This window comes from Neltuma alba, unplaced genomic scaffold (genome assembly GCF_004799145.2).
Source record: "Neltuma alba isolate B1F8T4 unplaced genomic scaffold, ASM479914v2 tig00011289_pilon, whole genome shotgun sequence".
NCBI lineage: Eukaryota > Viridiplantae > Streptophyta > Magnoliopsida > Fabales > Fabaceae > Neltuma > Neltuma alba.
Genome location: NW_021635998.1, coordinates 60,080 through 84,247, shown reverse-complemented (window position 1 = coordinate 84,247; position 24,168 = coordinate 60,080). Strand labels below are relative to the sequence as shown.

Genomic DNA, 24,168 nt, shown 5'->3' with positions numbered 1-24,168 from the left:
GCCGTTCACACCAGCCTATGGAGTTTGTCATCAGAATCACAATTAAGGATGGAAACAGGCCAGGCCAGGCTTTGCTCTTAACAGGCCAGGCCTGTTTTGGAGCCTATTAGCCTGAGCCTGGCCTGTGGCCTGTTACAGGCTTATTTTTCAGCCTGAGCCTGGCCTGTATAAAGGCCTGGCCTGGCCTGAAGCCTGTTAAAAAGCCTGTATTTTTAAAAAATTCAAATTATAATAATTATTTTTTTTAAAAAAAGCTAAGATTAAAAAACGTACATAATAATTAAATTTTTAGTCTTGTCTTTTATTTAAATTTTAGTATCATAAGTACTATTTTAAATCTTAATTATAATTTATAAGAATATTATTGAAAACTAATTGTAATTATATGTTAAAATTTAGAATAAGACTACGTTTAAGTACACACAAAAAATTAAAATTAAGACAAATAAATAAAGAGAAAAAAATACTAATTTTATAATAAATAAAGAGGGTATCATACTTAAATTAACATAATACGTAAGTTAGTTAATTTATCATTCTTGGAACAAAATTTTTCTTTCCTATTTTCTTTATATTTTTAAGATTTAAAAATCACATTATTTATTGATATTATTATTTTAAATTATATTTTTATCTTCACTTGTCATCTAAACTTCAAAATCTAAGAAAAGATTAAGCTATTAACTATATATTAAAATTAAAAAATAAATTAAAAGAGCACATTAACAATAATAGCATTAATTAATTTTTTCATATATTATGATTATAAATTTCTAACAGGCCCAGGCCGGCCTAACAGGCTTAACAGGCTTTTTAAAAAGCCTAAGCCTGGCCTGTTTAGTTAAACAGGCCTTCAAACAAGCCTGAGCCTATCTTTTTTGGGAAACAGGCCAGGTCAGGCCAGGCCAAATGCAGGCCAGGCCATAGGCCCCTGACAGGCCGCCTGGCCTGTTTCCACCCCTAATCACAATGAAGGGGCTCAAAACAGTCAGATATACCAGCACTGCTATATTATTTTAGAGAACATTAAACAACGAGTTAAATAAACTCTCTAGGACAGCTACCTATGCATCAGTGCCCTGATGCAAGGTTTCCTTTATGAAGTTTACAACCACCGAGGTTAATTCAGCTTGGTGGTCAGCATATATATGATTAGCTCCTTCTACGATATGTAACTTGTGGTTAGGCAGGATCTTGGCGAACTCATATGCATCACTAACAGGTATAGTTTGGTCAGCAGAACCATGGACTGTGAAGACCCTGTCAAAAACGGGAACATTGTAATAACATCATAGCTTTCCAATGAAGATATAACAGATATATCTTTTAACAGTTGACGTAATGTAAAAGTAAAACAGAGAAACAATTAGGTTCTAGTATTGGAACCTGACCTTCATTAGGATTTCTTATCTTGTCTAGGATGGCCTACAAATAGGTCTGTGCTCAAGTAGGAAAACTAGCCCTGGTTATCATGATATAAAACTTTGAATCCATGCACGTAAAACTTTTCTCAAACCACTAGGTTTTCCTAAATCCATAAAGCTTTCTTAAACACTAACTTCTTAAACACTAACTCTTACCTGATGTTTTTGGGAAGCTGTACATTATATAGAAGTATCACCAACATTATCGCCAGGTAACTCTATGATTCAAGTTTTAATGTAGACAAACATGGTCGGTGAAGAAATGCAACAAAAGGCAAAAGGGGTCAAGTGAGGGAGAAAGAAGAGAAGAACCAGCAGACAACTCGCTTTCCCCTTACCTGCATTCTTTGTCAATCTTAAGGCATTCTTCATGCATACTTATACTTAGGCGATCCTTCAGACTTTCCTCAGTGACCCTATACCTTCCTACAAAAGTATATTCCTTTTAGTGATCATAAACAATAGTAAGAGAATGCATGAAAATGTGTGTACAGGATACAGAGAAACATTGTTTTCCCAACTCACTGGATTTAGCAATTTCACTCAACAGCAGGACCAGAATGGAGAGGCAAGTAATAATAGATTAAAAAAAAAAAAATTGTTGAAACATCTCTTGCAAGATGCTTCAAAACCAATTTTGGCATTCAATCAAATACCCACGTGACAGATTACCCGAATTACTCTTCACCTCAATGAAGCCTTCCTTCCTTATTCTTTCCATAAAATCCTTGCCAAGAAGTTCTTCAATGCCTTCTGGCAGATTATAGCGACCAGAGAGGTTGAAAACTGTTTTAATGTCATGATGCTTTGAAGCATAAAGAAGCACCACATTAGCTCCTGCATCAAAGTACAGCAACAATTAGTAATGGTCCCAAGAAGCCTACATTACCTTGTTCACAATGCTACAAAAGCTTGGGCCAAAGACAATTAGTTAATACACACAAGACGCAGATAACTCATAGCCCACGTTTGTCTGGCCTTCACCTGGATACGCTTCTTTTTTATTTCCGATAGGATGGATACGCTTCTCTACATATATCATGTGTATCATGTACATCAGTGTATGAACTTTATTTGTTTTTACCCCAGAAGAGGCCAGCTATAATTTACGGCATCTGTCCTTCTATTTCAGTATGCGAAGGCCTCACGTTACTCTTAGGACATCTCTTTTGCATGCTTGACTTATCTGCTTCTTATTTCATAATTTACGAAGAACAAATATAAACATTAAACAAACCTTTACTGTGCCCAATGATTGCAATGACTCCGCGGTTTGCTCCATGGAAGTGTTGGGTCACTGCATGTAAATCGTCAACCTCCCTCCAATAGTTACCAAATCCAAATGAACCTTCACTTTCCCTAGAAAGAAGAAACTAAATCAAAATGAAATAGTATGAAAGAAGACTAACAGTGAAAATGAAATACACGAAACCAGAAAAGACAAAAAAGAACCATCGACATATTTGACAAAGGTAAGAAACTGCAGGCCATAACTATTTCACATATTAATTTTGTCTGCACAACTATAAATGCACTTTGCAAGTTCTGTAGCATGATCTATGTTTGATACTTCAATTTCCTATATTTAACAAAATATTAATAGCTCCCAATTTCAGAACTTTGTCTTTCTCAAGCTTAAACATTCCAGAATATATCCTTCCACGAGAAAAACTGAGATGACAGAGGGTTTAACGCATCAGCCTTAAGTATTAGTATAGTTCCTCACATTAATCATAACGATGTCTACAGCAACAAGTAAAGCCAGTTGTTTGTTATGAAAGTAATACTTCACATACATAATATTAAAAATTCACAGTTTGATTCTGCAATATTAGAAATATACCCATTTCCAGTAAAGTCAAAGCGAAAAGAGCTAATCCCAGCCTTTCCCAGTGCAGAAGCAAGGTTCACCATGATATTGTCTTCCTGAAAATAAGAAAACTTACTTACCCAATCAGTATGAGTTGGGGCTGATCAGGTTTACATTCAATTTTAATGACAACACATTCCCACCATAATAATGAACAGGAGCTTTCCGTATCAATAGAAGTTACCTTTGAGGCGCCTAGACCATGGCATAAGATAACAAGTTCCAAGTTTCCAGAGTCATGGAGGATGCCAACTAGTTTATTTCCCTGCTTGTTAGGTATTATGACTTTTTGCTGGTGAAAAGCTGAAAAGATAATCGAGCAACCATAAATTGATTTCACTGAATTTGTTGAAAATTCAAACTGCTGGCATGGTTACCAAGGGAGTTCATTATTTCAAACACTGCTGCCAGCATTGCAAAACATCAGCATCATTTTCCCAAGTCGATGTCGGTGGTCCTTTTTTATGATATTATACTTTTCAAATGCTACTTCTGATATTTGCCTCATTTGTTATTTTCATAAAAATTGAAAAGAACAATATACATTGAAATTATTCAAATGATATAAGAATCTGCTTTCAAAAGTACACAAGTGACATCACAAAGAGAGACAAGCTATCTCTAAAGATAACATGATCAATGGGGATCTTCAAGCAGCCTTTCTTTTTCCATTTCCGCTAACAGAGACACTTAGTTTTTGGGAGGGTTTTAAACTAAACCCAGTAGAAGCTAAGTAAATGTGCATGGCAACAAGGAGGGCAGGAAACCTTTGTAATGAGACCACATTGCAGTTCAGCACAGTTAAGTAAAAGCCTCTGGACAATGACCACAAGACTAGGTTGAGATCATATCCATGGTAAGAAAGTCCAAGAGACATTTTGCGGTGAGTACAAGTGACAAAACAAACAAGCAATCATGCAAACATGAACTTATACGGATTTTAAAATATTACGTCTAAATATTGAATTTGAGCAGGAATTAACAACTCTATATTGATAAGGGTAGCTTACAAAGAAAGCAGCAGTTAGATGTTCAGCTACCGATCAATTTGGATTGAAATAGTTAAATAAGCTAAAGTACTACCGTATTTTCGAGTTAATAACATAAAGTGACGGCTTGAAAGATATCTGAAAACTTTGGGCAAAAATTATCATAGATTCCCGGCTTTTCAACGGGCTCATTAATCAACGTTATCTAGACAGATAATGCTAAGGCATCCAGTTCAACTCCACAGATAAAAGAACAGAATTACCGTTTGATTCAGATAACCCGGAAACGAAACCATAATTTGTGTGTTTTTGTTCCAAATCATGTCATATTCAGCATAATAGGGGCAAAACACGCATTTACCTAGGTCTTGTGCAGCTTGGGCCATCCTTAAATTTAGGTTTCTTCTGGGTTTCCGATGGACAGGGAAGGATAGGTGACTTCGCTTATGGGAAAGATTAAGAAATTTGGGTACAGAAGGCTTTCTGGAAACTGATTAATCTGACACCACACAATAGAAATTTTGCAAGATGGTAACCAACCAATCAAAGCATTGCAATTTTCAAGCGACACTTAACTCAGAAAACGCAAGTCCCTCGCCCAAGTCACAACCCACTAATTTTGGTCGGCTGTAGGTGTAACCGAAAGTCTCCTGTCCGTCAATTTCCGGCCATCGATGACAACTAGCATAGTTCAACAAAGAGAAATCCTATATTTAACTAATTTGATTAAATTAAAAAAAATTAGATAAGTTAGTTAATTATGAGAAATATGACATATTTTTTTTAAATATTATAATTATTTTTCTTAATATCTTTTTTCTTTCTTTTTACTTGATTATAGTTAAAGAAGTATATAGGTAATTTAAAAAAAATTAATAAATATAAAAAATAAATCTTATATTTAAGATCAAAATCAACTTAATAATTAAACCCTACATTTCTGGAAAAAAAATGACTCTATATTAAATAGCAGAGGAGTAAAATCGTTGGCGAAAAACCAAAAGGAAATAAAATCTAATTATCTTTCATCCTTGGCCGCCTATCGTTATTAATTAACATTATTATTACATTTTTATAAACAAATCAATGAAAACAGTGCAGTGGCTTATTTTCGCATAACTCAAATCCTCCCTCGCATGTGACTTTAGGCTTGAAACTAATATCTATTAGGTTAAAACCCTTCTAATAAGTATGTTTTTTAAGATTTAAGCTTATGTTCTCCTTCTTATTTACGAGGTGACGTCACTTACCATCTCAACTAATAATTTATTAGTAAAAGTGCAATATTATTTATTACTCCTTCGGTCCTTATTATAAGACCCTATTTGACTTTTTATTTGGTCCTAATTATAAGACCCCAATCCATTTTGTCTCTTATATTTATGTATTTTTTTCCAAGATAATCCTCCTAATAATGATAGTTTTAGCCAATATACTTAATTAGCAAGGATATTTTAGGAATGACAACACTTATTTATTATAAATAACCAACTTAACTTACTTCTTTAATCTCCTCAAATAAGTTAATTGGGTCTTATAATTAAGACCGGAGGAGTACTATGTTGGCTTTTTTTATATAAGAGCTAGTCATGAATTAGAATTAATTCTAAATATAAAATATTAATCTACTTTGTCTTTCAAATTTATAATTTATTTTTTAAAATATCGAGTACATGTACCAAAAAAAAATTCTATCTAAAAGTAGTCATAATTTAAAAGATACTTTTAAAAAACAATTCATATCTGTTATAAATAACTAACCTAACTCACTTTTTTAATCTATTCAGATTAATTAAATAGCTCTTAATTAAGTACTGAAAGAACTAATTACAAATGTCTTAGGCTAATTGTAATATATATGTCAAAATGTGTGATAAACGTCAAAACAATATAACTCCAAACAAGACAAGGGCTTGCCACCCTATTTCTCATGGGCTAAGTTAGTCTAATTGGCATAATAATTATTTGTATTGTAAAAATATAATACTCCTCTGATCCTTAATATAAGACCCATTTAACTAATTTGATTAAATTAAAAAAGTTAGACAAGTTAGTTAACTATAAGAAAATTGACACTTTTTTTCTAAAACACCATAATCATCTTTCTTAATATCTCATCTCTCTTTTCTACTTGATTATGGTTGAAAAAATATCTGTAGGGATAATTTAAAGAAAATTGATAAATATAAAAAATGAGTTTTATATTTAAGACCAAAACCAACTCAATAATCGAGTCTTATATTAAAGCCCAGAGGAGTAGATCATAACAAAGATTATCCATTTGGCTTTGTTTCGTAATGTAAAAAGCGAATTTGAAATGAACGTATGCATTTACGCTCTTGAAATACTTTTCAAGAAGCTTGCATATTTAATAATAATTAATAGGGCGTGACTTGGGAAATATTGGTTTGGCATTCAATGATATCCACTGATTTGAAGTTTATCAGGTCAAAAAAAAAACAAGAAGAATTCCTGATTTTCTTTTTCAAATAAATTTTGATTAATCAACCCAATTCAAATAGGTATACAAAAAAAAAAACTATATTTATGCATTCATAAAAGTAAAATTGTAGACTTCAAATAAAAAGATTTTGTTGATTCATTTATAGATCAAACAGATAGGATATATTATTGAATTAGTATCATGCCTCAATAAGAATAGAGGGAAAGACAATGCGTATGAGCATCTACTTGTTATAAAATATAGATTATTGGCCATTACTCCCTGTTATTCCACACACTGAAGCAAGAGAAGCTAGCTCAATATCGTACCATTCTATCATTAAAAAGAGAGATGGTAACACAAATGAAGAAGTTCATGTGCTAGTAGGAGCCTTGTCCTGGTCAAAGGATTCCTTAATGAAGTTGACAACAACAGAGGCTAGTTCATCTTGATGCTGTGTGAATGGATGATCAGCTCCTTCTATGATATGTAACTTATGGTTAGGTATAATCTTGGCAAACTCGTGTGCACTCTCAACACCCACAATATCATCAGCAGAACCATGAACTGTAAGCACCCTGTAACAAATCAGTGATATGACACTGTACCTTAGAAAACCGTGATCAAGGAAAACGCTGCAGCATCAAATAAGGACAAGACCACTGGGGTAAAAAAAAAAAAGGCAGGTGGCAAGATGATGGTACAAGAAAACGACACATGATTCAAGGAAAACGAAGTCATCAGAATTTCCTTTTCCGCTCACCTGCATCCCTTGTCAATCTGGAGACATGCTTCATGCATATTTGTATTCAGCCGATCCATCAAACTTTGCTCAGTCACACGAAAAAGAAAGCTTCCTGCAAAAGTAGATGTTCTCAAGTGATCGAAGAATAATGAAATCAATACATGCAAGCACCCGTGATTGTGTAGGAGGGAGAGAAATGAACAGACGGCTATTATAATTTCATGTGCCAGATTACCAATGATGGTCATAATGCCTTTCTGACGTCTATCTAAACTCATCACAAATTTCAAGAAAGGCACATGCACAACCCTTATTACTTGGAATTTGGAAATTTCAAACCCCCCCCCCACCCCCACAACCATCAAAATCTTTTTCCTTTTTACTTTTGCATTATATTCTGCTATTTTACATTCACAATGATTTACACAGGCCAAGCAAGGGGAGGGAGCTGGAAATTTGTATTCGGGTTCAGGACTTGCTGATTTTAGCAAGTGCATCTGAACATTGAGGCTCAATGTAGAGAAACAAGTAATCAAGGAACCAGAATTTGTTGCGCCATCCCTTACAAAGGTCTCCTTCACTATGGAGGCATTAAACATCATTCAAAACTGGAGATTACCTGACTTGTGCACATCAATGAATCCATCCTTCTTGACTCTTTCCATAAAATCTTTTCCTAGGCGTTCTTCAACACCTGTCTTCAGATCATAGCGACCAGAGAGGTTGACAACTGTTTTGATGTCACGATATCTTGAAGCATACAGAAGCACCACACCACCTCCTGTGTCAAGGAGCAGAAACAATTAGCAAGATTTTCTCTTTGCCAAAAAGAAAACTCAAATAGATAAAACCAGTGGCAGATAATGGAGTATGACTTGCGACAAACCTTACCTATTCCTATAAAAGGCGTAGGTTAAGAATAAGAGGGATTCATGTCATACCAATGCCTGTAAAATAATAATTCTCAATGGCATAATAAAGGGAAGATCATCCCCGACCATGTCCTTTTATGATAAATGATAACCCTCGGTCAGGGTCACCAAGACAGATATGAAGCACCTTACCAATTTACTTCCAGTGGATATAGTTGAAGACCAGACTTTAACAGCATAGAAAGCGATGAAATTCCAATTATATCATCGTTCTATTTATACGAATTTTATTATTGACATAGTTCAAAGCATAGCAAAGTGAAGTCTACATCTGTACTGTAGCATTTTTAGCAAGAATCTCAGTAATTCAAGCGAAAGTTTGGTATATCAACTTAGATGATGCTATAAGATTTAACCAGTTTACAATTATTATTATTATATGAAAGCTAATGCCAATTTTATATCAAAAATCACACCATTCTCATCTGATCTTATTCAGAGCCAAACAACGCTGATCAGAAATCACTATGAAAAGAAAACTCCAACTCCAATTATACCATTACTTGCACTGTTCTGCAGCAAAGTGAAGTCTACATCTGTACTGTAGCATTTGGAGCAAGTATCTCAGTAATTCAAGCGAAAGTTTGGTGTATTACCTTAGATGATGCTATAAGATTTAACCAGTTTACAATTATTATGAAAGCTAATGCCAATTCTATATCAAAAATCACACCATTCTCATCTGATCCTATTCAGAGCCAAACAATGCTGAGCAGAAATCAGTTTCAAAAGAAAACTCCAACTCCAATTATACCATTACTTGCACTGTAGCAGGTCGTTTTCCTCTTTTTCTTGCTGGTAAGATTAGTCAAGGAATTATGGCAACAAATCCAACATACCTTTACTATGCCCAACAATTGCCTTGACAGCTCGCTTTTCCCCACAGAAGTGTTGAGCTACAGCATGTAAATCTTCAACTTCCCCCCAATAGTTTCCATACTGAAATGAACCTTCACTTTCCCTTGAAGGAATATACAATAGGTACATATAGAAATAATAATAAAAAAGAGAAGAAGAAAAAAATTATCAATATCACATGCCAGAAATTTTAGAGCATAAAACTCAGCATAAATGGAGTAACTAGAGCCAGTATATAGTCCCATAGATGCAAGCAACAAAAGGACTAAGAGAAAATATGAACAAGTATTAACTTATATTTTGGATGTTGTGGGCCAATGATTATATAACAATTCACATTTACAATTAGCTTGTGATATCGTGGATCTAAATTCTGAGTCAGCAGCATGCATTTCCCTCTATATTTTTGTTAGTTATACTATACCTGACGTAATGTTCATATCACCTGCTTGGTGGACTACGGAGCTTGCTGGTTATTAAGCCATTGATAACTTTGGACCATAGTATTATTGTCAGGACCTTCATTGTCTTACCATTGACAGTATAATTCATAGTCTAACTTCACACAACGTTACAGCAGAAAGTAAAGCTGCTATTTACTTGAATACTTCAAGCTGTAAAGGTGAAGATGTTGATAGATAATATATTCAAAATCAGTGATTCTCATAGTAATACCATAAACCTACCCATTTCCAGCAAAGTCAAAGCGGAAAGAACTGATTCCTGCATTTTCCAATGCAGCAGCAAGGTTTGCTATGGCCTCAGTTTCCTGGAAATGGGAAAAATATAGCAGATGAGATTGATTCACGATATTTATGTTTATGGTATCAGATGTTACATGCGTTTACAAAGGAGTTATAGAAAAGGCTTCATATATCAGGAGAACTAACTTTTGATGATCGAAATCCGTGGCACAAGATTACAATGTCCGTAGTTCCAGATTCATGCAATATGCCCATTAGCTTTTCACCATGTTTATTAGCTACAACGACCTTCTTCTGGTGAGTAGCTGAAAAAGCAATTCACTAAATCGATATCAATTTCCATGATATTTGTTGAAACACCCACAGCCCTTTGTTTTTCATATTCGGAGGAAGAGAAATAAATTACCTCTGAAATCTAGAGGAATTACAGAATTTTAGGAAGACCCCTTGAAACATTAAGGGAATACATCACATTACCATGTGCTACCATTAACGCCGAAACAGAAGCATAATCATGGTATTATAAGCTTGACATGAACTCTAAGTAAAATTTGTGAACTATCTGTATTCAGGATAGCTAGAAAAGCAAAAAGAAAGTTACAAACTAGATGAGTTCTGGGAGATACTCGTTGGTTTGGATTTGAATCATGTGCGATGCAGAGGAACAAAGTATCCATCTACCTTGGATTTGAATCATCTATTGCATTTGACATACTCACATGGATTTTGTTCAGGCAGGGACATCTTCAATCTGAAAGTTTTTCTGGATTTCTGTTGAAGAGGGAAGAAAATGCGAGCCTGCTGAGAATGATTAATAAATGAAGAAGGCCATTTAGTAATTAATTGATTTGGGGGAAGGGAGTGGGGTTTGAGCAAAAGGGAATCCATTGGAAGAGGCAAGAATGACAAAAACTTTACCTACAGGCTCCACTCGTTACTGTTGTCCAAGTGATGCTGTCGTCTACAAAATTGTTGCCATGTGAATTCGGAAATCCAACCACTGAGAAGCATGAAGTGATGAATCTGATGATGTTAGATTGGGACCTGGCTTTCCCCCTTCGTCTACAAAATTATAGTCCGCTTCCGTCCTCTACCCAAAAATACACAGCTTTGAAGTAAAATAGGGATGGAAGCACTTTTATTTTTTAAAAAAAAGAAATAGCATCTAATAGACTAAAATATTAGTCTCGTCTCGTTTAATAGAAAATATCAAAAAAAGCTCTTGAAATATAAAAAATTTCTGATTGGGACATATAATTGTGTAAATGACAGAAAAAGTCAATGACCCAATCGGTCATTTGTAAAATCAAGAAGAATTGACAACTTTATCCTGGCTAAGCAAAAGTGAGTAGTTATTCTCTAAACAAATTTAGGTAACGCCTATACTGTTCTAGTAATTATATAATTAGTTGTAATTAATAACAAGATACCTGACTACAAAAAAGTGAGTAATTATTCTCTACACGAATCTAGATAATGCTTACACTGTTCTAGTAATCACATGATTAGTTGTAGTTAATAATAAGGCACCTCACTACAAAAAAAAAGAGAGTAGTTATTCTCTACACGAATCTAGGTAACACCTCAACCCTTGTAGTGGTCCCTTAAATCATTATAGCAAATGAATATAAATGAAGGCAAAAATTGTCAATTCTTCTTAATTTTACAAATGACAGATTGAGTTATTGATCCTTTTTGTCACTTACACAATTCCAGAACCCAATCTGAAATTTTCTATATTCTAAAATTTTTTTTTTGGGATTTTCCCATAAATCAATTATTCATGTTCTGTAGTCTGCACAGCGCTAACGTGATACTAATGCGAGCAACACGCTCCTTATATTTTAGTCCTGTTGAAATCAATAAAATGTTTATCGTGTATCATTTTTATTATAATTTTCAGTGAATTACGCCGAATTTAAAAAAGTTTTATTATATATGTTGGTAGGTAATTTTCTTGATTAAAATAAATAAAAAGATGATAGGTAACAAAAATATCAAACTTATATAGTTACAGGCTATAGTTCATCTAAGTTTTGTTGGCAAAATAAAAAAATCTAAGTTTTATGCTCGCGTGATCAAATCTCAACTATTCAAATTTAATATTGATGGCTGAGATTTAATATTTAATACTTTTACTTTTTTAAAAAATATTTTTCTTTTGATGGATATATAATCAAAATAAATGCAATCTCTTAACAGTATTATGACAGGTAGGTGTTATAATGGCTTGACATTTAATAATCACAACTACTTTAATAATGACACAATATCAATTACTCTTATAATGATAACTACTTTACTTATCATAAGAAGACGAAATAGACTACAAGACGAATTACTTTAACAAAGTAAAAGCATGGCCTGTTAATGAGTTAAGAATAAGTGGCCTTATCTGGACTGAAGTCTTAGATATCAAACTAAGGGTGTGTTTGGATAAAACCAAACTGTGGTTTGGAAAAGTGATTCTGGAGAATAGATTCTGAAAAGAATAGATTTTATGAAAAAGTGATTTTGAGAAGTGAGAGTGTTTGGATAGTTGTTATCAGAAGCACTTTTTATATATACAAATTACTAAAAAAAAAGAAATAAGTTAATATGATAATTACAGAAAAAATAGATTTTATGATATATTTTAATTTAGAGGAATAAAATTGTTAATAATATATTTTTTATTAACATAATTAATAATACATAAGATAATATAATTAATAATTAATTAATATGTATATATTTATAAAATATAAGATTAAATATGTTTATAAAAAAATAACAAGATACATATCCTATAGACTCTCACACTCTCCCTTTTTTCTCCAAAAGCAAAATTTTTTTGCTTTTTCCAAAACCATGGTTTTGGTTTTTGAGAGGGGTGTTTGGATAGCATTTTGTGCAAACCATGGTTTGGGCTTCCAAACCATGGTTTGCAAGTGCATCCAAACGGTGCCTAAATTAGTTTGGTTCGATACAGCTAACACCCTTAAGTAGTTCGTGTTGTAGTCTATTTTGTCTTCTTATAATAAGTAAAGTGGTTGTAATTATAAGAGTAATTGGTAGTTGTATCATTATTAGGAGAGTTGTGGTATGCTCTCGTACTTTTTTCTTTTTTTAAATAAACGTATGTTCTCATACTATTGGTTGGTTTGGAATAATCCCGATCTGATTGAGGACAAAATCTTGCCCAGTCATACCTTTGGGCCGGATGGATTTAATGGGCTCGGCCTATTTTGATGATTGGGCTAGGCTACGCGGTTCAATCTCCATTCTCAGCCACTTGAAGCCCTTCTGCTTTTATCAAACAAAAAAAGAAGAAGCGCATAATGCTTTTCTTTGTTGTTGTTGTTGTTTTTTTTTTTTTTGGTGGGACTTGAGAATGAGATGAGAATGCTCTGAGCCTCAGACTCCGCAACTGCGGCATCTTATTTGCACCTGGTTAAAAGCACATGGTCTTTAATTTTATATAATATTTCAGTTTAGTCTTTTAATTTAAAAAAAAATGTTTTCAGTCCCTTAGTTATAAAATAATTAGTGTTAAATAATGATTGTTATAACTGTTTTAAAAATTAAACGTAATATATTAACATTTGAAAATATTTTGTCAATATTTAAGATCTCAATATCATTTTTGTTTTTGCTAATGATTTTAGAATTAAAAGACTACAAGTATATTTTTTTAAAATTAAGTGTTGAAAATGAAACCTTATATAGAACTAAAAGATTAAAAATATATTTTTGTCTAAAACTTATAATAGAACAATTAATGGGAGTTCAATAGAAGACAGTCCCTCATAATGCAATAAACCAAGGTTTGAATCCCCATTAAAAGAGAGGTTCACAATCAATGCTTGATAATGTTTTGAACAAAATTGCCCCACTTTAATGAATTCTACCTCCAGTTCTTAATATAAAAGTTAGTTTGAAATTCAATTTAGTCCTAAATATAAAACCCAAATTCACTTTGTCTCTCATATTTATATACTATCTCTTCACATGATAGTCCACGTAGTAGCTGTAAATATTAAAGGTTTTATCAAATATAGTTCTAGCTAACATATATGATTAGCAAAAGTATTTTAGGGAAGACAACACCTATTTATTACAAATAACTAACTTAACTAGTTTTTTTTAATCTACTTAAATTAATCAACTAGCTTTTATGTTAAAGAATAGAGGTAGCATTAAACTATCCTAAAAAAACGTATTATAAATTGAAAGCGATTGAGAAATATGCAATGCATGTTTCAGGAGGCTGTCCATTAGCTATGTGCTGGGGGCGCACGGAAAACTTGTATGCACTACCTCCACTCTTTAATATAAGGGATGAAATGAAATACCGTGAGAAATTAAAAATAACAAATGTATTATTTTTGACCATTTTATGTTTTGCTATATTAACATTGATTATTACAATTTCTCAGAAATACCCCTTTCACTTTCATTTCCTGCCCTTATTCTTCCCCCTTTTTTTGGTATATCTGAGCATATATCTCCATACCTGTCACATCATTTTCTTATATAAATGTTTTCACATTATGTATAAGCAAGGAAAAACAATATATAAAACGATGGATATAAGCGCATTCTCACTTGTCTTTCCACTAGGATGCATGGTTCATATTAGACCGTCTTTATCATTAGACATTGATATTTCGATAAATAAAACAAAAGAAAATATTAGAGCTCTTAAAACATTAAACATCCCTCTCTCTCCTCGTTTACGAGCGTTCGCATTGTAACATATACAGTTGATTAAGAAATTTCTCCTTACGATTACCCAAAACAGAGAGAAAGAAAATTCTCTTTATTTTATGTCATTGTAATTTTAAAGTATTATTGTCTGCTTCTAAATATTTGATACTAATTTTTTGTCAAATCTTTTTTAAGCATGATTAATGACGTTGATTGTGATATATAGTAAAAAAGGATTTTGGCATGAAGGGGTCAGAGGGGAGCACCTTGGGCTTGGATTTGATGGGGAAGAAAATAGTAAAAAAAAAAAGGAGTAGGATTTGTGAAAAGCAAGCACGTGGGGTGGTTCACTTGACTAATTTCCAACAATTTCATGCATTGACTTCGATTCCATACTTTTCTAATTCTAACCTTCTCTCTCTGTCTCTCTGTCTCTCTCTCTCTCTCTTTGTACTTTTCAAATTTCAATAATACACGTATCTCTCTCCCACCTCTTTAACTTCCTTTAATTTGGAGGCGGCCCCTCCATTTTTCTCTTATTTCTTCTTTCTTCTTTCTTCTTTCGTTGGGGTTTCACTCCTTCCGCGTAATTGCCTCCTCTTATATATTATACTTAAAAAAAAAAAAAATTCTGATCACAAGCGCCCTTTTCACACACAGAATCATCTTGTTGTCTTCAACCATGTTCCCACGGTAAGATTCGGAATTGTATGTCAATTCACAACGAAGCAAGCCACTCACATATATGATAATCACACGCTTAGAGTTAGAGGCCATACCCTAAAATGAAGTAACCCTAGCTCTCTCGATCAATATGAATAGCGTCTTCTTCTTCTCTGAAGCTGAAAGACTCGATTTCCTCCAATCCGTACTTAACACTTATGGCTGCGCTTATGTCTGCCTCTGGTTCTATAGTTCCTCATCCAAGTAATTATAACTTTATGCCATCCACGCACACCCATGTAATTTTTTATCCATATATTTGTGTGGTATAATTCCCACTTGCTTTTTGGATTTTGATTCTTGCGCAGTCGGCTGCTCTTCTTGGATGGTTTGTGCGACGTGCCAAACCAGCAAGCAATCTCTTCTCTGGGACTGGTGGGGAACTTTGATCAGAGGCTTTTCGACCAATATAGGGGTTTGGAATTTGATGTCACTTCTGATAAGTATGGCTGACTTAATTATAGCTCCTGCATTAATTCCCTAATTATATATGCAGATCGGAATATTTTAAGCTAGCTGATGATTTCAGTATCTGCATTAACTGAAAAGAGTGTTTCGCTTCTTGTTTGTTTTTTCAGTGGCGTTCCAGGACTAGCTTTTCGGAACCACCAATATGCCTGCCTTGAGCTGCAACAATCCGATCTGTTAAGACTGGCACGGACAGATCTACAAAGACGGTTCTTTCATGTAATTAACTCGCGACTTGGCTTATTAAAGAAACTTTACTAGGATCATATATCATCACACAGTAATAATATTGTCTGATAAAACTCGAATTTATGATGTATTTTTTAACAGGAAGCAAGGATTAAGGTTAGTGTTTTGCTCAACTACCTAGAGAATAGCTAGTTTCTCTTATTACATTTAGGCTGCAACCTGAACATGGTAAGCATTAATATCATATTCCTTATTTACAGACAGCTGTTTTCATAGGTTGCGGCAATGGGGAAGTTGAGCTTGGTTTCTCAGTTATCTCTCAAGTCAGTAAAGTATAATTACTCTATACACCGGCATATATAATTTGTTCATTATTTGGATTCTGATGTGGTTTTTCTGTGCAGGGTGCTGAGATTCAAGCAGATGTGATGAGGAACTTGTTTCCAGAAGAATTTTCTAGACAGTCGCATCCAGCTGAACTGAAGTATCCATCTTCATCGTCTTCATCTTCTTTGAGGTCATTATCCACTGCCAGAAGTCCCGAATCCACATCCCTCCCATTCGCTAATATTCCGGGCACTTCTCTCTTGCCTGAAATGCTGCCGATCAAACAAGAGACTGAACACGACGCGATAGTTAGAGCTTTTATTCATGTTATATCTTCGCCTTCTTCTTCTTCTAATAATTCAGCCTTTCATCAGCAAAATCTGCCTAATAATATACATCCAGAAGGAACCAGTGCTTTTACAAGGTACATACCTTCAGAAATGAGTTCCAAACCCGGTTTGATGAGCAGGAAGCAAAGCTTGCTCAAGAGATCATTCGAATTGTTTAGAGGCTTACATTACATGAGAAATATGAGAGAGCGTTATCAAACAGGTCGTCCCTCTAGCACCCAGCTCCTTCATATGATATCAGAACGAAGAAGACGTGAGAGGCTCAATCAGAATTTTCAGGCACTTCGGTCACTACTCCCTCCAGGAACCAAGGTACTTAATTTTCATTAATGAACTTTTGGTTACATATCTTCTGAATTCATAGAGATTACTTCACAAAAATTATTCCTGAGAGAGTATAATTGAACATTGCATGTTACAGAAAGACAAAGGCTCAATACTTACAGCAGCAAAGGAGACATTGAACTCTTTGATGGCGGAGATTGAAAAGATAACCAACGAAGATCAGAAAGAGGAGGCACAAATGAAATCCAAGCAGTTATTAACAGATCAAGAAATGAAAATCAGTCCCTCGACCGAAAGATTCAGTGTGCGAGTTTCAGATGTGCCAGGGTCGAGTTCATCAGATGAAAGATTCATCCACCTGCAAGTGACTGTGAGAGGACAAATCTATTCTCAGGTCGAGATGTTGATTCGCTTATTGGAATTCTTGAAAGGGGTTCAGATAGTGAGCTTAGTTTCTGTAGAAGCTAACACCCATATAGCACAAGGAGCCGCCGTTAATGAAGCAACTTTAAGGCTGAAAATAGAGGTACGTGCCTATGAACCCCGACATCTAATGACAGTTCACAAGAGTACAAATTTTTAGCAATGCATATTATCGAACCACGTGGTATTTTCGTATGTATAGAAAATTTCCTTCTGCGTACGTATGACTCAATGTGCATTAGCTAAACTTTACAGATGGCCTGCTAAGTGCCCTAAGTTGTTGCTAAGGATAAGAAGACTATCTAGCACGCGTTAAAACACAAGTTGTGTTAGTATTTAATAATAATTGATGCAAGCAGAAAACCAAATGGTATTAACTGGCGCCAAATTTGGTTATCTGATCTTCAAATAGGTAGATTAATTCTCTGCCCCTGTTGTGAGGGTGTATACACTGAATCAGAATGGTTTTGAGAGATTTCAAAATCAAAAGCAACTTTTAATGATTTTTTTTTTTGGTAATATTTTTTTAATAGGAAGGATCTTAGAAACTGCAGTCATAGAACTTGGTGGGCTCTGGCACGTCGCATTTTCTGAGGATATGATATTCAACGATATAATATTCAAGAAGCAGGTTCTATTTTTAGCAGCCACCAATCAAGCATTTGAACTAGGTTATGATTTCTAATCAAAAGTTGTCTACTGCTGCAGGACGACACGTAAACTAGTTTTTTTTTTTAAAAAAAGGTTTCTGAGTATAGGAAACAGATAGCTCAGCTGGGGATCGGATTAGATAAGAATAAGGATTACTAAGTTTGGATCTAGAACCAACGAATATAGATTTTGCGGTTTTTCTTTTTCTTCCCAAAAGAGGTGTTTATTCTTTTAACTTGAAATTAAAGGACTACTTTAATAATAAATACTTTTAAGGTATCTGTCGCGAGTTGTTAGTTGATACCACACTTTATTCCGGCTGCTAACTATTTTAAAGGAAGAGTCTTCTTTCGTTGAATTGTATTTGTTTCCAGTATTCTTCCTTTTGTTTAATGAAAAATCGATATGACGTGCTCTATGCAAATAAATAATTAAATCACCAACATGATTGATTAAGGTTTAGTACATGAGGTTCTTATTAAAATAATAAGCATGAACAAATTAAAATTCTGACATATATTGAGTATATCTTATATGTAATTGGTTGGATTTCTATTCTAGGTTAAAAACCGTGAAAGAGGAAAAATTAAAAATAAATAAAACTAAAGTCACGCGAAAATTAAAAATTGAGATAATTAGCGTGGAGCCCTCGCGCCAAGAAGAAGAATACGAAGAGAATGGTGCCACGGGACCTCATCATCATTAGTTCATATTACTGTTTAATTTTCAGCCATTTAGTTTTCCGATATAGGTTTAGTTTTTTTTTTTTTGACCAGGTAGGTTTACGTATTCAAGCTTAATGAGTAATATTGAAAAAATAAAAGAAAAGTAGTGTGTGTGTGTGTGTGTGTGTGTGGGGACAATCTTTTGTGCTTAATTATTTATTGTCTCAAAAATCAAAATAATGTTTTCGTAGGGGAGTGAATGGGATGAGGCTGCTTTCAGAGAAGCAGTGAGAAGAGTGATTGCTGACCTGGCAGGGTGACTAGACAGACCAATTACCACCTGACACATCAGCCTACCAGTTTTGGTTTTCAAATGTATGTTACATCTGATCTTAAATATAAGATCTAGCTCTTAATGTAGTTTAAAACCGAAAGTAGTATTTTACCAGAGTAAAATTATATACTATGCTACACATTAATAAAACTTTTATCTAAAATTTATTTATTTTTACAATAATATAGTGCCCTGTAATGCAAATCTGGTCTCTATGAAACTGTTTAATCCGAGGATATTGAACTCAAGTGCTCCTATTGGAAAGAATAGATAATATGTAACCAAGGCTAATGGCGTAAAATTACTATAATGCCCATAAAAATGTTTACGCCAACAATTAATTAAAATACAACTTTGAATAAGATGGCTAGGATATACTCAGTTATTTATACGTGTGGTAAAAGCTTAACTCATTAAAAGGTTAAACTTAAAAATGATTATTCTAAAAAGCATATAAATCATCTAGTATAACTTATAAATACAATTTTTGGTTGGTCTACTTCATCTTAAAAATCCGAAAACCCTCTTATATAAGCCCTAATTTTACTATCAAAACTATGTACCTTTCCCATAAAATTTTTTTATAAAAGTTGAAGTCCAATGAAAGAGAGAGCGAAAAAAAGGAAAAGCAAAAGCTGAGAAGGAGAGAAAACCTTAAAATGATCAAGAAAAGATAAAAGTGGAATTGTAAATTAGCGTGCTTTCCATATTTGTGAAATGATCGTGTGTGTGTGTGTAAATTCGTCTAGAGCATACATAAAATAGAAAACATAACTAATGAAATAAATATAAAAAAGGCTAATAAATGGGTTAGAGTTTCATCATACACAAAACAAGAAACTAAGAAAATTTAAAGGTAGTTAATATTATTATTGGTCCTTATAATTTGATTTATTTTTATTTTTAATCCTTATAGTTTTAAATTATTGGTTTTTTCTCTTATAGTTTCGTAATGGGTTGATATAAATTTTAAATATAGGAACAAAAACTAAAACTCGTTAAAAATATATGGACCATTTGTTAAATTCAGACCAAAAAAAATTATGAAACCATGGGATAAAAACCAACAATTTGAAACTACAAATATTATAACCAAAATTTGATCAAACTATAAGAACTAACAATGATATCACCCCATTTAAAAATTAACAAATATCAAAATATATTTATTTTTCATTACATTATCATCCTCCCCCAAACACAAGATGGAGGACTATGCGAATGACCTGGATTATGTGACTTTATTTCGAATTTGTCTGCAAATTACATGAAATTAACAGGATTATGTGCTTGGCAAGTAAATTACTTGTTGCTGCGAGCCAATATAATGGTTAGCAGACGGCCGATGAGTATCTTCAATACAATAATAATCAGTTTCAATATGCTCAGCTTTCTCATAGAAGATATCATTGTGAGAAATCCAACTATAGCAATTACAAATAATCCGTTAGGTAGATTAATTAATTATAATAAATATGACATATTTTTCATAAATACTCTAATAATCTTTTTTGATATCCTCCATTTTTCTCCTAACTTAATTATTGTTGAAGAAGTATCATTAAGAATAATTTGGAAAAAATTACTATAAAGGTCCATAACCATAAGTGTTTAGAGCTTTTCCAAACACATCACAGTACTTGATTTGATGGTAGAACAATATCTGAACAAGTCACTGTGCGTTAGATATATTAAAACTTCTCACTAATTTTGGGCGGAATGCAGGATCAAACAAATTAATGACCAATATCCATAATTTCGAAGTAATGGCCAGGTTTTTTTTTTTTTCCGGGGAGACATTACACTTTCTTACATTCTTATTTGAATACAAATTGAATTTTTAAAACCATAAAGAAAAACAAAGCATGTTTCCAACAACTATAGTAAATGGGAAACAATATGATCAACATGGAAAAACATAAACACACATTACCAGAACATAAAATGTACTACTGATATAGGAGAGATGGAGGATTCCATGCAAAGCTAGTTTGGCCTTCTTTCCAGTTCCAAAGAAAGTGAGAACGACCATTAGAAGAGAAATTAAAGCCGGGCAAGTGTAGCCACATTGCAAGATTAAGTACGATAGTGAGATATTGATTCCCATACACTTGTGCTAATTAACACACAGAGGATAATAATGCCCTAACTATTGCCGAAATTTTCACAGAATGGGGTCATTATTAGACAAGGCTCCCCCAGGCTTGACAATTTTATTTCTCAGGACAATTTTTTTTTTTTGGTAACAAATTTCTCAGGACAATTAAGTTTGACAATGTTGTAGATTGAATGATTAGGGAGCAGGTTTTTAATGGGCTGGGCCCGTTTTGTGGAATTGGGTAATGGGACAAAATTTCAATGTCCAATGTAATGCGAGTGCACTTCATGCGTGGACTAGTCAAACTGGGGAGCTTTGAGGATTTCCTTTGTGGAAAATTTGTTGGCTCCAAAACCAATGTCGCTTTCCTAATTCAAGCCCTATCGCTCGTAATAAGAACAAAGAAGGGCGGTGAGCCAAAAACTCAATAAAATTAGAGAAAAATATCCTCACCTCCTTTTATGTCTTATTTGAATTATGAATATTCTTAGCTATCTTAAAATCTCTCTCTCTCTAATGAAAAGTACAGATACTAACAATTTGAGGCTATAAATATGATAAAACGTACAACCTTCTATTTACAGCAAAGCTTTCATGCCATTGGTTATAACGTTATTGTTTTATCTTAAAAACTCTATATTTACGGAAAGTAAAACAAAAGTAAAGCAACCTTCTTAATCTGAAAATTATAGAGGGCATGGTGGGTCAGATAATATTCGTTGTTGGAATTCCAAAATGAAAAAAAATTTGACAATTTGTTGTGCCATGTGATATATACACTCACATAATCGCACTATAAATAAATATTATAGACACTAGAGTCTTAGTGTAAACACTGATAGTATTCCTTTCGGTTTAGATATAGAACCCTTTTTGTAGTGTCTTATATTTAACACTCTAGAAACGGATACAAAGGATAGGCAATTGTTAGTCATGGATGGGGAACGAAGGTGAACATAGATAGCGTCAAAGTCCGATCCCATAAAGAAACAGAGCCCTGAAGAATGATTATAAAATCAGAGTCAGGCCCTAAAATTATTCCCACGTTCTGGCTTTGACCCTTTAATATCACCTGAATCCAAACATACACAGTATACCCTGACGCTTCTCAGTTACTTCTCTAGTTATATAGGAGCCTGCTTTCTTTTATAGTTTATACGCTAGACTATTTTGTTATCATTATTATTGATGATTATCTAGATGCTAACTACTATTCTATAAGAAAAATAATTTATATGATATAAAAATCTATCGAAAGTTGCCCAATTCATAATAAAGAAATGAACAGTGCGACTCTCTTAGATTTTTATGAAAAACATGAGACCCTATTTTGGTCCACGTTATTCATTACTCAAAAGGAATCATGTGCATCTAATATCTTAAAATATTTTGTGATGTAATCAATATCTTAAAGTATTTTTTCAAGTATATTAAGTATCCTAAATTATATTTTAGGGCATCTAGCATTCTAAATTATTTTTTCATGTGCGCCTGGTACTCTAAATTATATTTTGGAGCATCTAACACTTTAAACTAGTTTTTCAACCACGTCCAGTAACCTAAATTGCTGTGAGTAAAATTACACTAAAAAATATTTTAAGGTGCTAGGTGTACTTAAAAAAAAATACTTCAAGATACTAAATATATAATAACAAAATACTATATGGCTTTCATTTTTAGTCTTTTTTTTTTCAAATTTTAAAAAACTCTTCTCAGTAATGGAACACGTAATTAATTAGGAGCGTCGAGAGAGCAAACCAAATTCGGAGGGAATTTACAAGGCTACCCGGATGACACACTGATGTAGAATGGAAACCACAAGAGTAGCTGGCTTGAGAAGGAGTTTTTCCTGAAAGATTCCAAAAATCTTCCAATCTATCCACCTCAAATTTGATGAAATAATCTAGGGTCGGATCTAATCTTTGACTAGATAACATCTCAATCAACTTGAGCCTTTTCCGATTAGAAATAAAAACTACCAATTATATTAGCATCCCATCAATCATATTAGCCAATCCGATCCGATTTCTGGCATACATAAATAAGATCGTCCGCATTATTTTCAAAACTGTCATTTTGCAAAATTCAAACAAGATCAGGATTTGGACTATGCCCCTTGAATAAAGTTAAACCTCATTCCTATATGTGCAACCCGGCCAATTCCATAAATTAAAGCAAAACCAACCTGTTTCTCAAGAAAAACAGCTGTCAGAATAGTTTACTGAAGGCAAAGGAAATATCCGGGAGATGTCTCATATGCAGTTTCTAAGTTTAAGATTATCGGAACATGAAGTCAACATGTGGGACTACCCATATAAATATATCAAAATGTGGCACCATTATTTGTTTTGCCAATGTGATATTTGTTTTGTCACTAGATATAAGTCTTAGATTTCTATATGCAATCAAGGCGTATTTTAAAAAAATACCCCTTATAGAAAATACCTCACTCTTAGATATTTAAAGATGGAGACTTTCTTATGTAGCATTTAGTTGAGGTTGCCGGTAGAATTAAAAATATTTTTACACATCAACTAGATTATAATTTCTTGGCATGCGTGTTTCGAATAATTGGAATCGACAATAAGAAACATATATAGAGACTGGTGCAGCTAATAGGAAATGATTAAAAAAAAAACTTAAAGAAAATTGATTATGTGGTTCTTATATTTTGTCTCATTGGTAATTCAATTGCTAAAGTTAATTCAATGCAACTTGTTCCTTACATGCAAGAGAGAGAGAGACAGAATCAAAATCTCCATGTTCACTTTACTGGTATCTGTTAAAAATTTCCCTCATGCCCTTCATTAAATATAAATTGGAGCGTCACTAGATATTTGGTAAAAAAAATCAAAATTATTTCAGACATTTTTGTTAAAAAATTATGCTGTGATAAATGTTATGAAGAGTTATTTAGTTAATACTCTGATTAATTTTTTTCATCTTTATTTATTTATTTATTTCTTATATATAAGAAGTATTAAACCTATGTATTAATCAA

At 33.3% G+C, this 24,168-nt stretch overlaps 3 protein-coding genes across 7 annotated transcripts; 1 reads left to right on the top strand and 2 right to left on the bottom strand.

Moving 5' to 3' along the window:
* Nucleotides 1–970: 970 nt before the first annotated feature.
* Nucleotides 971–4,899, bottom strand: LOC114711386 (uncharacterized). Of its 3 annotated transcripts, XR_003737141.1 has the most exons (8): nucleotides 4,645–4,899; nucleotides 3,479–3,597; nucleotides 3,268–3,350; nucleotides 2,662–2,783; nucleotides 2,085–2,261; nucleotides 1,763–1,850; nucleotides 1,392–1,462; nucleotides 1,176–1,260 (listed from the first exon to the last, which is right to left on the bottom strand). XR_003737141.1 is itself a non-coding variant. In XM_028895776.1 (7 exons), the coding sequence occupies exons 1-7, from the start codon at nucleotides 4,667–4,669 to the stop codon at nucleotides 1,065–1,067; spliced, it is 810 nt and encodes a 269-aa protein (XP_028751609.1). In that variant the 5' UTR covers nucleotides 4,670–4,897; the 3' UTR covers nucleotides 971–1,064. The 3 variants fall into 3 exon arrangements, 2 of the variants coding, with proteins under 2 accessions (XP_028751609.1, XP_028751610.1); XM_028895776.1 differs by lacking the exon at nucleotides 1,392–1,462 and having other exon boundaries at nucleotides 971–1,260; nucleotides 4,645–4,897; XM_028895777.1 differs by lacking the exon at nucleotides 1,392–1,462 and having other exon boundaries at nucleotides 971–1,260; nucleotides 2,097–2,261; nucleotides 4,645–4,894.
* Nucleotides 4,900–6,858: 1,959 nt separating this feature from the next.
* On the bottom strand, nucleotides 6,859–11,036 carry LOC114711385 (uncharacterized). Of its 3 annotated transcripts, none has more exons than XM_028895774.1 (8): nucleotides 10,884–11,036; nucleotides 10,685–10,766; nucleotides 10,152–10,270; nucleotides 9,948–10,030; nucleotides 9,243–9,364; nucleotides 8,091–8,252; nucleotides 7,490–7,583; nucleotides 6,859–7,304 (listed from the first exon to the last, which is right to left on the bottom strand). In XM_028895774.1, the coding sequence occupies exons 2-8, from the start codon at nucleotides 10,707–10,709 to the stop codon at nucleotides 7,100–7,102; spliced, it is 810 nt and encodes a 269-aa protein (XP_028751607.1). In that variant the 5' UTR covers nucleotides 10,710–10,766; nucleotides 10,884–11,036; the 3' UTR covers nucleotides 6,859–7,099. The 3 variants fall into 3 exon arrangements, with proteins under 3 accessions (XP_028751607.1, XP_028751606.1, XP_028751608.1); XM_028895773.1 differs by having other exon boundaries at nucleotides 10,685–10,763; XM_028895775.1 differs by having other exon boundaries at nucleotides 10,685–10,736.
* A 4,432-nt stretch (nucleotides 11,037–15,468) lies between these two features.
* LOC114711348 (putative transcription factor bHLH041) lies at nucleotides 15,469–19,055 on the top strand. The gene is made up of 8 exons (XM_028895741.1): nucleotides 15,469–15,581; nucleotides 15,686–15,820; nucleotides 15,956–16,064; nucleotides 16,176–16,190; nucleotides 16,295–16,357; nucleotides 16,439–17,023; nucleotides 17,133–17,522; nucleotides 18,987–19,055. The coding sequence occupies exons 1-8, from the start codon at nucleotides 15,469–15,471 to the stop codon at nucleotides 19,053–19,055; spliced, it is 1,479 nt and encodes a 492-aa protein (XP_028751574.1).
* Nucleotides 19,056–24,168: the final 5,113 nt, after the last annotated feature.